The sequence below is a fragment of the Mauremys mutica genome, chromosome 17 (assembly GCF_020497125.1).
Source record: "Mauremys mutica isolate MM-2020 ecotype Southern chromosome 17, ASM2049712v1, whole genome shotgun sequence".
Lineage (NCBI taxonomy): Eukaryota > Metazoa > Chordata > Testudines > Geoemydidae > Mauremys > Mauremys mutica.
The window spans coordinates 28,672,715-28,685,429 of record NC_059088.1 but is presented as its reverse complement, the minus strand read 5'-3'; the positions used below and the strand labels follow the sequence as shown (position 1 = coordinate 28,685,429).

The 12,715-nt window shown below is 46.1% G+C and overlaps 1 protein-coding gene across 4 annotated transcripts in view; it reads left to right on the top strand.

The window, feature by feature from the left end:
* Positions 1-3,806: 3,806 nt before the first annotated feature.
* The window catches only part of NUP210L (nucleoporin 210 like), a 43,231-nt gene continuing 34,322 nt past the window's right edge, over positions 3,807-12,715 (top strand). For all 4 annotated transcript variants that reach the window (XM_044992010.1, XM_044992009.1, XM_044992008.1 and 1 more), the window contains exons 1-9: positions 3,807-4,024; positions 5,741-5,877; positions 6,416-6,547; positions 7,469-7,562; positions 8,189-8,339; positions 9,400-9,532; positions 10,080-10,238; positions 10,773-10,841; positions 12,187-12,293. In XM_044992010.1, the coding sequence (XP_044847945.1) occupies positions 3,858-4,024; positions 5,741-5,877; positions 6,416-6,547; positions 7,469-7,562; positions 8,189-8,339; positions 9,400-9,532; positions 10,080-10,238; positions 10,773-10,841; positions 12,187-12,293 (1,149 nt within the window). In that variant the 5' untranslated portion in view covers positions 3,807-3,857. The remainder of the gene's footprint in view (positions 4,025-5,740; positions 5,878-6,415; positions 6,548-7,468; positions 7,563-8,188; positions 8,340-9,399; positions 9,533-10,079; positions 10,239-10,772; positions 10,842-12,186; positions 12,294-12,715) is intronic.

Genomic DNA, 12,715 nt, shown 5'->3' with positions numbered 1-12,715 from the left:
TCTCACTTTCTTCCTTTTAATGTGTAGCCTAAACCTATTCAATAATGTCTGGTGTGAGGATTTTAACAGATGGGGTTGCTTGTGCCAAATATTTTAAGCTAGAACAACTTTTCTTTCCTGAAAGGTAAATGTTTTTAGTGAGACCCTCTATTTTAGAAGTTCTTCAAACTTTTAGAAGAGCTCTGATCTGCTGTAGTTATAGGGTTAACTTAGCTCTGTGGGTTTTCTCTCCTGTTATCCTGGGCCTGTACTATGTGTTTCATCCTCTCTCAAATTTAAGGGAGAAGGTTACTGCCTGAGCAGCACTAACTAAATCCCTAGGAAGTAGCTTTCCTCTCTTGCCCTTAGCTCTGACTAAACTGTAGCTGCACTATGCAGGAGTCTAATAAAATATAAGGAGCAATTATTATGGCAGTTCTACAGCTGGCTTTACATTCCAGCTGGGAACTAAAATGGCTGTGGAAAAGTAAGGGCTAAATAGGACCATCTGTTCTCATAGAAGGAGAAGGCAGAATCTCCCTGTGTAGAAATCCAGTTAGGGAAAGTAAATGAGAACAAGATTTTAATGCTGGCTTCCACCATAGCTAAACCCTTCTAGCTCGGGCTTGTCTGCTGTCATTGCAGGCACCTTGGGGGACTGGGGAGCAAATGGCACAGTCACCTGCATATAAAACTAGAGAGCTGCTGGTTATAGGGCAACAGGTTAGGCAGGGGAGCTGTGGAGATATTGCACTGACTTGCCTACTGCAGAGTGCCCCACCCTCATTACAGCCCTGCTTGCAGTAAAAATAAAAGCCCCAAAGCTTTGTTTGATCAGCTGGAGAAGCCTTTTGTAAAAGAAGGGGGGAGGGGAGGAAAAAATCCCTTAGCCACACCTCCCTCATTTGGCTAGGCCCTGCCCTGGCTGTGCTGCAAGGAATTTTGGTGGTGTAGCTACAGGGCCAAGCCGCGGGCTGCTGGGCCCTGGCTGAAGCTGCACTCTTCTCTTCCTCCTCCTCCTCTTCTCTCTCCTCTCTCCTCTTCTCCCCCCCCCCCCCCCCCGCTGAGAAGTCAGTAGGTGTCCAAGCCAGCCTGGCTGGGGGGAGCACAGGAAGCAGATGATAATCCAGAACAGAGGGCTTTCAAGGCTGGGCTGGTTTCTGCTTGTCTTCTGGCTCCAGCTCTTTGGTGCAATTGCTAGGCCTCTGCATAGACCTGCTCTTCAGCACTAGCCTTTGCCCTGCTGCTCCACTCATTTCTGCCACTGCCTCATCCCTGACCACCTGAGGACTCCTATGTTTGCTGCCACATTCCCTGTTGTCTGCTCGTGTGGCAAGCTCCACCCAGCCTCCTTTACTGCTGGGGGAATTCTGCACCTCTGTGCTTGCACAGAATGAGGGGTGGGGAAGAGACATTTTGTTTCCCTTCAGAAAAATGACTTTCTGAGGGGGAAGCAAAGGGATGCTCTAAGGCAATCATGTAGCCCTCCCAGGTTTCGGGTGCCCAGGATACCCAGCAGAGAGAAATTACTGTGGGGCGGTGGCAGGAGTAGGGAAGACATGGTTGGCAGCTCCTACCCGGTGCTGGGCTCAGCTGCTTGTCCTGGCTGGGCAGGGGAGGACAGGACGGGACTCCCCCACCTGCAAGAAGCTCTGCAAACTACCCTGTGCTTCCTGCATCCACTGCTTCTCAGCTCAGGGGGAGGGATCCATGTGCATCCAGACCCTCTCATACCCAGTCCCTCCCCCTGAGCTTCATCCCCCCCACATGAGCCCCACTCCCCTTGCACCTATTCCACCCCAACAGATTCCCTACCCTAAGCCCCAACTAGCTGTACCTGGATCCCAGCACTACCATGCCCCACTCCCCCAGCAACTGAGGCCCCCCCCCCAGCCAGATTCCCCTGCTGAGCCCAAACCACCTTCACCTGGACCCCCCTGCAGCATCCTATTTCTGTTGCACCCAGGGCCAGCTGTGTGTGGGGGGGAGGGGGGGCAAGTAGGGCAATTTGCCCCAGTCCCTGCAGGGGTCCAGGTCTGTGGTGGCATTTTGGCAGGGGGCCTTCAGTGCTGCCGAAAACATGGAGGTGAGTACAAGTGCTGCAGCTCCCCCACTTTGCCCCAGGCCCCCTGAATCCTTTGGGCGGCCCTGCCCAGAACCTCCCAACAAGCCCCTTGCGTCCAGATTTCCCCCGTATGGATCCCCCCACTAAGCTGCCCAAACCCAGATTGACCCACTCAGAAGGGCAGGGCTCTGGGGTGTTTCTCGGGCTGGCCCAGTCCTTGTTCTGTGCCAGGATTGGGTGCAGCCTCAACACCGAGTCTGTGCCCCAGGGAGGGGGGAGCTGCACAGTGATCTCCCACCCTGTGCAGCCAGGGGCCTGTGCTCCCTAGGGCTATCCTGGAGCCTCCATGTTGATTGACAAAATTTGCAAAATTTTAAAATATTGTGTGCAGAACTTTTATTATTTTGGCACTGAATGCTCTCAGGAGTACTCCTAACAGGCACCTCTCCTGCATGCAGGGGTGCTGAGAGCTTTTGAACCAAACTAAACCCTGGATATCATGGAAACCGCTTCAAGCCAGCCAGTGCAGCAGCAGCACCCCCTCGTTCCTGCACTTTTGCCTGCACGCTAACAAACCATGCCAGAGAGCCCGATTCTGCCTCTCCCACACTCACATGCTTCAGTGGACCCCATTTCCTTGCACTGTAAAGTCTTGGGAGAGGCACTGAGCCTTTGGATAGGGCTCCGGGTGCCATCAGTGCTCACCAAATAAAGTATCAGAGGGGTCCCTGTGTTAGTCTGGATCTGTAAAAGCAGCAGAGTCCTGTGGCACCTTATAGGCTAACAGACGTATTGGAGCATGAATATTCACCCACGGACGCTCTTCACTGTACCTAGCCACTCAATGAACTAGGAAGAGTCAAAGCACAGCTGATTTCTGCAAGCTTGTGCTTTCCTCCTGCTGTATGGGGACACCTAGAGGCTGCTCTGGGGATCCAAGACATTTGGGGTTGGCTTTTGCTGGGTGGGGTAAAATCATTGTTGCCAACTCTAAAGATTTTATCACAACTTCCAGGCTGTAGGGTCTCTCTCAACCCCCCAGTGCCTGGAGGCACACCAGCTGGGGAGACACAGCTGTCATTTCAAAAACACATTTCTAGGCCTCACCATTGTAGAGAAACCTTGAAACATGACCTGGATGTGCCCCTACAGCTGGAAAGCAAACAACAGAATATGATTTTGGGGGCCTGGCTCGTGGCTATTAAGGAGTGGCAATCTAGTTATCTTACGTGTTTTCCTCCAGCTTGTGCTTCACCCTGTATCTTCCTTCCCTCGCCCATTGTCCTCGCCGGGCTCAGGCTAAGACAGCAGGCCCGCTCCTCTCTGTTCCCAATGCCTAGGTCATCCTGAAACCTGCCTGTGCCAGTCTCAAATGCAGCTGCCTCTGGTGTGGACCCGGTGCCCCAGCAGCCAGGGGGGTAGGTTAGTGCTGGGCTCAGGCAATGGGCACCGGGAGGTGTAAGGTGCAGGCAGAGCAGCCAGCATCCCTGTTCCAAGCTAACCCTGCACCAGACCCACCCGCTGGAACCTCGTTTTGCAGCCAGGACGTCAATTCTGGCACCAACACCCTCCCCTCCCCGGCAACCTGCGCATGCCTAGTGGGTAGACTGTGTGTGCCCCGAACCTAGCGGAGCATGCGCAGTTGTCGAGCTAAAGAGGCGCTGACGGGGAGCCGACGCACGCGCTGTGGGCCACGGAGAGGCGGGAGCAGCGCCGCACGCGCATGCGCAGAGTACCGGCTGCGTGCCTGCGAGCGGGAGCTGAGCCCTACGGCAGCCGCCATCTTGTCCCCGCTCCTTTCCTCGTCTTCAGCATGAGGCTGCCGAGGCGGGGCCGGCCCCCCCCGCTCCTCCTCCCCTTCCTGCTCCTCCTGGGCCCCGCCCGCCCCTTCAAGCTCAACGTGCCCAAGGTGCTGCTGCCCTTCAGCCGAGAGCTCCACGTGCCCTTCGTGCTGGAGGCCGAGGGCGGCTGCTACTCCTGGTGAGGGGGCGGGGCTCCAGGGAGGGGCTGGGGGCGGGGGCTCGGCTCCAGGGGGGCGGGAGCGGGGCTCCAGGGAGGGATGAGGGCGGAGTCTATGGGGCTGGGGGCGGGGTCTATGGGCCTGGGGGCAGGGCTCCAGGGAGTGATGAGGGCGGGGTCTATGGGGCTGGGGGCGGGGCCTCTAGGGAGGGGTGGGGCGGGGTCTATGGAGCTGGGGGCAGGGCTCCAGGGAGTGATGAGGGCGGGGTCTATGGGGCTGTGGGCGGGGCCTCTAGGGAGGGGTGGTGCGGGGTCTATGGAGCTGTGGGCAGGGCTCCAGGGAGTGATGAGGGCGGGGTCTATGGGGCTGTGGGCGGGGCCTCCAGGGAGGGGTGGGGGCGGGGTCTATGGAGCTGGGGGCAGGGCTCCAGGGAGTGATGAGGGCGGGGTCTATGGGGCTGTGGGCGGGGCCTCCAGGGAGGGGTGGGGGCGGGGTCTATGGACCTGGGGGCAGGGCTCCAGGGAGTGATGAGGGCGGGGTCTATGGGGCTGGGGGGGACTTATAGGCCTGTGGGTGAGGCCTGTGGATAGTCAGTGTAGAGATGGGAAGGAGGGACCAGGGTTTTTGGCCTTTGGGTGTAGGGTTGAGGGGAGCCCGGCCTGGTGATGGGGGGAGGAGGCCCTACCTGGGGAAAAAGGGGAACATAGGGTTGTCCTAGGGGAGAGGCCTGGCCTGGAGGGAGCTTGGTCTTTGGGGCGGGGGGGCTTAGTGAGTGGCAGCCCCGAGAGATGTGGAGAAGCTGGGTCTATGGCAGTGGCAAGGGGAGTAAGGAGCTGGGTCTGCGGTAGGAGAGAGGGACCCAGATCTCTCCTCAGGGGGAGTCTGTGGTGAGGGGAGTAGCTGAGCCTCTGTGGGGACAAGAAGGCTTTTGGCCTGTTGGGGTAAGTTATGGGTAGTGAGGCGCTACTCTTCGGGAGGAGCATATGAGTCTTTGGAGGGTTAGAGGGGTCACAGCCTGTGGGGAAGGCAGGGACCATGGAGAAGGCAGGGTTGTCTTCTTAGTTTGTTTGGTCAGAGCTCTGCAACAGGCCAGATGATCTGGTACAGGATTGAGTCAGTGGAGTCCTTACCATTCATGTAGGTCCTTGTGAATTTCAAAACTAATCATTGGCACAGTGGGTTTTAGCCCACAGAATTCATTGCCACGATATATTAGTAAGACCAAACCTTGCGGGAGATTTGAGAAGCGGTTAGACGTTTTTATGGATAACAGTAATATCCAGAATGGCAACAGTGAATACTAACTCCCCTCTCCTGACAAAATAAATAAACCTGCACAAATTTTGGAAGTGATGTAAACTTTATTCCTTGGGGCTTAAGCCAACCTCTAACTGTTGCCAGTTAGGAAGAAACATTTCCTGGGAGTGGGCATTCCATGACTGTCTGTTGCAACATCATCTGAACCAACTGGTACCGACTTTTGTGGAGGGACAGGGTACTTTTCTAAATGACTCCCTAGTCTTATCCAATATGGCAGTTCCTATATATCTTCTCCGATAGCATGCAGCTCACTCATACCAAGGGTAGCAGTTCCCTAAGACACTTCCTTATTCTAAGTTTCAGATCCATCTGATGTTGAATCCATGTGTAATATACTGAAAAAAATCTGCACCTCCCTTATTTTCCCCAGATAATAAAAATAAGAATAGAAGAATCCAAATCTCTCTGTTTTCCAGGTATTCCACACGTCATGATACAGTCACCATTGAGCCAATTTACGAGAATGGTACCACTTGTTCGCAAAAAGCTTTGCTGTCTACTCAGTCTACACAGGCCACAAAGCTAAGCAGCGTTGTTATAGCTGAGGAGCTTGGTAGGTGGATAAAGAGCAACATGATAGGGAAGGAATTGGGTGTCTAGTAGGGACTTCCAGGGCTGAGATAGAATAGGCTCATGAAATCATCCAGTCCTTCCTCAAGAGAGAGATAGGATTGGGCACTATGGTACTAGTGCTTGTCCCATCTAATTTTAATAGTGCAGAATGTGGAACTGTGGTGTATTTCATTATTCGTTCCAAAACCACAGATTTGAGGATGTATGTGCAAAATGACAGTGATGTATAGTGGGCACACCACAGTCTGCATGTGGCTCAAGGAAGGATAAAAGCAAAAAGTATAACAGCGTAACATCCATGCCCATCATAGTCCCAGAATGGGCTTATCAGGGACTTTATTGAGGAATTTGTGCTTTCCAACAAAGGTGCTTCCTCCTCCCCGCACTGATAAGAATTACCACTTTTTTTGTTTTGTTTTTGTTTGTTTTCAGTAGTACTACCTTCTCAAGATTTGGGAAATCAACATAGACTTATGGGATGTTGAATTAAGACACACTAATTTATTCTCACATTTTAGTGACAGGCCATTTACTGCGTTGTGACATCATTGTTGATATGATAAACAGTATTGAAATTATCTCCCGAACCCGAGAAATATATGTGGAAGATTCTCCACTTGAATTAACCGTGAGAGCTCTGGATGTTGAAGGTACTGTATACAGGACAAACTTCTGGGGCAACTCCAAGGATTAAACTCTACCTCCTGAGAAACAAAGACATCCCTTAATCTGAGCTTTTTAAAGAATGTATTCTGATATGTAGCAGATTTTGTTCCCATCCCTAATTTAGAAACTTTTGGGCATATCACAAAATCCTATATTTCATGTGCTATGTAATTTTCAGATAGAGAAAATATGCCTGTTTCTAACTAGTTCCTAAAATGTTTTAATATGAGAATTTATTGTACTTCTGTTTATCTTTCATTTGAAGTGCATATAATGACTGCTGAGTAAAAGTAGTATCCCTCTTTGTGCGAGCGTAACAACTCTGTGACATTGCAAGGTTCTCAGATGCCACACTAATAAAACTGGTATAAAAACCTAGATAACAGTAGCCAGAATTCTTGTTTTCTTTGCTATTATCCCCAACCACAGAGCTGATTTACTAATAATTCTTTAAAACTGTTATATGCTCATTCCAGCTAATTTCCAGCATGCAAATAAAATAATGTTCTTCTTTTCATCTTAGTTTGGTTTTTTGTCTACGTGTACATGGGTTTGTGTGTTTGTATTTAGGGAGAAGTTGGATATGGTCAGAAATATTTTGGAATATAATGGGCATGGGCAAGTATACAAGATTAAGAAGAGAGAATTGTCATCAGAAATATTCCACACCTGGAACATGGGCCTGTGGCCTGTTTGTTCACAGTTCTGTAACTGGATGTGAGGAGTAAGGCAACCTAAGGACAGTTGGTGGTGGCATAGTGATAATGCAGGGTTTTCCCTGTTCTCACAGCAGTAGACAGTAGAAGATAGATTAACACATTTAGATGTGTAGGACTCCATACCTAAAAACATATGTATTCACCAGCACATGTTTCTGAATCTGTCTGTTTGGTTTCTGTCTTCAGGAAACACATTCAGTAGTTTGTCAGGAATGACATTTGAGTGGAGCATTGCTAAGGACGATGACATGGAAGGCTTAGAACTGTCTAGCAAAATTAGGTAACTATATTTAGAATAATTATTAAATACTATCCGTTGCATTTCTATAGCACCTTTCGTCCCAGCATCTCACAGTGGGATAGGAAGTACTATTATATCCTTTTTACTTGTGGGTAAATGGGAATGCAGAGAAGAGAATTGATTTTCTCAAGGTAACAGTGAGTCAGTGATAGACCTGGATACAGATTTACAAGTTTATGGGCTGACTCTTCAGTCACACAGAAGTACTGCTGCTGATAAAGTCAGATGCAGCAGAAGCTGGCTGAAAGAGTACTTGTGGTCTGCATATCTGTAATAAGTAGACACTGAGTGCAGGTGAAGCGTTCTGTAGTGGATTAGCTTCAGCTATCTAGCTATTACCTTACTCTGTTCTATTGCCCTGTACACCGGGGGAAGTCTGTTGTCTCCCTAACTTGGTGATTAATAAATGTGCACATATCAACAGAGAAGTTATAGGGTTTTGTCCCTTTATTCTGGCTAACATAGGTCGTCGTTCCACATAATCCTGTAAAGTTTGTCCCTCAGTTACAAAAACATTTGTATACACACACGCACACTGAAAATATAAACTGAAATGATCATGGAGATCCTTTTCTACCTGTAAAAGCCTAGTTTGGTCTTTTTAGGATTTTAAAATACTCTGAAGCAGAGTATTCCCCACCAGACTACATTGTCGAGATGGAACAAGCAGGAAAACAAGGGGATAGGACTCTGGTATCAGGCATCAAAACTGGTGCAGCTATCATAAAGGTCCGAATTCAGGAACCAACTTATAAGGTGAATTCTTATTGTAGATTTCCCACCTTTTTAAAAAACTTGTGCCTTAGGTAGATTGCAGTTCCAGGCATACACTTCTTAAAATTATATTTTCTTTACCATCAATACCATTATTTGTCTTTCAGAAGTTATAGGCAATGACACCATTCAAACCATTTTCCATTTAAAATGTATACATTTGGACAGTTTTGATAGTACAGTATTGAGAAATAAATTGATCTATAAATCCCTAAAATATAATATACCACGTATAGTGGGTTAAGAGGACACTCGATTAAAAAATAACATTTCTGTCTGAACTTGTCAGTAAGAATAGCAGATAAAAAACAACACTTAAGACTATTGTAACTAACAGGTTGGTGAAAAATACTTTTTTTTTCTCCCCCCCTCCCCATTTGGTTACTGCATTTGTCAGCATTTGGTGGATAGTCGGTTTCACTGTTATGATCCCAAAATCATATTAATTCAGTTAGTATTTTTTGTTGGTTGTGGGAGTCTTTCACATAGCAACAGAAGAAAGAAAACATTTAAAAAAAAAAGAATGTGATTGTAAAACCACAAAAATTAGCAAGAGGACTTGGGCAGATGTAGTATCTGAAACTGCTTTTAACCTTTGTTTTAATTAACTAGAGTTCACGCTGACCATCCTTTAAAAGAAAATTGCCACATTTTACTGTATCTAGCAGGCAGAAGGTTCAAATGGTGAGACACTTCTTCCCATGAGTAACTGAAATTTATTTTAAAATAATATTTTTAATAATAGAGATTTAATTTTGAAATCTCCTGCTGCTGGTGGCCCTCTTGCTGAAAAATTACAGTGTGATATTGACAGAGTGGGATGTCTGGCCAATGTCAAACTAGTTTCCCTCTTGCTTTTGACACTACTTTCACAACCATGGCAAATCTTTTGCCCATTAAAACCAAGTGTTCTTTTTAAAGTTCTACTTTTGATTGTTTAAACTTGTATTGAAGCCTTGTGGGAGCCGTGCTCTCTCACACATTTCTATCCAGTTTTTGCAGAGTGGTAGTAAGCTTCTGGTTTCTATCCATCCTCCATTAGAAAGTAGCTGCTGCACTGGTGCGTCTATTGGTTCTGGAGAATATATTCCTAATACCATCCTATGACATTTACCTTCTGGTTGGAGCCTACATTCAGTACCAAGTTGCTAAAATTGTACAGGGAAAGATCACAGGTAAATTCTTTTTTTTAATACCTTCAAGTTTCCCAAAATCTTCAGAAATTTTTTCTAAGTGAAATTACAAAAGTTAAAGTTTCATGCACAGGTGGTATTTCACTTTCCTGCAGTTGCTGTTCCTGACTCCTGGGGAAGCCAGGGTTAAACTTAACCCTGAAACCCCACAGAGCAGATGTTTTCCATGCATGTCTAATGTCCCTTGTGATAGGTCTGTGTCCTACAGAAAAACTCACATCATAATAGCAATGGATGCCGCTGTATAGAGGCCAATGACTATTGGGTGGAACAGTGCTTCAGTCTGTGGCAGTAGAACATTTGAACTCCAGATACTTGATGCACTCAGTGTTAACCAACCAAGACTGTTAAAACTTGCACACAGCTATTTGATGATCTTCAGGGCTAACGTATTTCTGCCCTTGTGTGTGGGGGGTTGCTTCTTTGGTTGTCAGGAACCCAAATTTTTGCCTTTTTAAAGAGAGAATCTTGTGTAAGACAGTAGACTATTGTGAAATAACTGTTTTAAAAAGTAACCTATTTCCTGCAGAAGTAGAGTTGCCTCTTGAACATTATGAGCTTGAACTACGTGACCCTATTGTTGCACCTGGTGGGTCTGATCTTATTCCAGTGACCAGACTGGATGTGGACACAGCCACTGTGACAGCAGTGCAGTTGGGACAGATTAGTCTGGTCTTTGTTCATAAAAGTATCCTTTAAATAAAGTTGTAACCATGTCAGCCTTCTTTATTACTGTGGCCATTCTCTTTCCTAAGCATGTCAGACCTGAATTAAGTAAAACCATGCTTCAGAAAGCAGATTTGGTGAGGCCCCACCCTGCAATACCTCGGAGAATTCTATAACTTCTTGGGGTAACTCCCTCCCTCCCTTCAGCCCCATCCCTTCTTCAAGCTGGCCATGATGACATACTCCTTCATCCTCTTCAAGGTCAATATCATTGGTTCTTTTGGGCCAGTACCCATCACTCACCTCCTCGCTCAACTCCATCACCTGTGATGCTTCTGGAATGAGAATGAGCCTCCTTGCCAGGTTCACAGTCCAGTTCTCATTGAAGTCAATAGAAAGACACCCATTGACTTCAGTTCCCACACAGTTCCCAGGTTCCCACATTTATGGGCTTAAGGAGTCCAAGGTTTATTTAAAGGCTTCTGTTGCTCCCATACGTCCCTCCTACTTTTTTTTTCACAATAAGACTGAATTTCTTCTTTATACGCAAACTAAGATATTCACATGCGAGCTACATCTGGACTTCCAAACTGCACTGTCTATGTTGTAGAAGCTGGATTTCTAGGTAATTAATCAGAAGATAAAAGCTTGATTTTTTTAAAACTCTTACTGCTTCATGTTATTGACCAATAAAATGTTTGACTTTTAAAAAAGTGACTTAATTACATGATCGCATTGCTCATGTTAGAATCTGTTTTACATCTATCACACAGAAACCTGCTGTCCTTGTTTGTAAAGTGCTGTGTAAGTTTATAGCTCTATATACATGTTTTGTTTTAATAATAAATGTAAAAATAAATTGTTCATATAGTTTACAGAAAACTTATATATCTGTTAAAGAAAATAACCCCATGCTATTTCAAGCTTCCTCTTATTAATTTTTGCATATTTTTGTTTATTGTATACTTCATTTAGGGCCATTTTCAAATAATTAGGTGTTAGAGGGTTAAAAGCTTGTGTTATGGTAAAATTCCAACACTTGCCATGTTTTGCACATGACTGCATTAACAGGCAAAGTGATATAATACACACACATGTGCACACACAATTTGTATGATTGCTTTGTATAAAGCACTTTGAACCTTACAAGTGAAATGCCTTCTGTAAATGAAAAGATCATTCTTATTATCAGTTAGCCTAACTTCGTGAAAGAAACAGGTCATGATAGTAGGATAAGACTATGTCTTATTGAAAAAGCAGACTTTGCTTGTCTCCTTCCAGGTACATGGGGTTGAAAATTCAATCTTGCATATTCACAACCCAGAAATCTAGCTAGTTGCTTGCTATGTAATTTAGAGGAGTTAGTTAAACTTAAAGATTAACGGCACAGAATGGGCACCAGAGTTGGAAATAACTCGTCTCAGTTGCCGTATGAACCTATGCAGTCATGCTACATTATTAAAAGTAACTACACTGTTTACAGAGTTGTTTTCCATAGGAGAGTTGTCTGGAGCTCAAGAAGTATTGAGAAGAGGGACTGGATTGTTTAAGGGATGGGTAATGATGGACCCTTTTGGGTCACAAGTTCTCATCCAGACTGAATGCATAGTGATCATGAAATTACCACCACCTGATTGGCTGTTGAGTCTCTGTTCACTTTGCAGCGAACAGATGCCTGCATCACAAAACTCACCACTTCTGTTGGCACTGGTGTGCCCCTTTTCTGGCCCAGGAAAGAATTTACCGCACGCTTTCTTTTTGCTTCTGTGAGTGGTCCAGAGTAGGAGTAAGAAGCATTGCAGAGAAATTTGCATTTACTGTTGCCTGTGTTCTACCATTTAGGGGCTAAAAAGGGGGCTTCAGTCTTCAAAGCTATTAATGCAGCACCTTTCAGCAACCTTAAATTAATGAAACTGAAACCTAGCTGGGTTTTTATTAAATGATTTTCTTTCTTTTACATTTTATTTCAGGTTTCAGTGTTCACCCAGGAGACAGGTGGGTTCTAGAAGTGAAGCGAGCATATACAATCACTGTTGAGGTGTATGATAAATCCAGCACTAAAGTCTATTTATCTGATGTGAGTATGTGGGAAGGGTCTATTGTGCTTTATTCCTTACAGACCCACAGCTGCAACAATTGAGGGATTCAGATCCTTTCAAAGTCTTCTTGGGAATAGCTTATTCTTCAGATGTTTAGGATTGAGAAGTATTCAGGTCTCTGGAATTCAGCTTAATGTGATGTTACTAAAGAGAGGATAACTTGTTTTCAAATTTAATCTACCATCTTCATTTAGAAGCTGTAGTGTTCTAATAAATGTAATTTTTCTTATGCCTTTACATTTAGGGGAGCTTCAGCACTCAGGGAGAGTCTGCTAGGAGAAAGGCAGCCTGGTTTATTGAAAGGAAGGAAGCTTCAGTGGTTGGGCACTAGCTTAGGAGTCGGGACAACTGGGTTCAGTGCCCTGCTGTGCCACAGACTTCCTGTCTGATCTCAAACAAG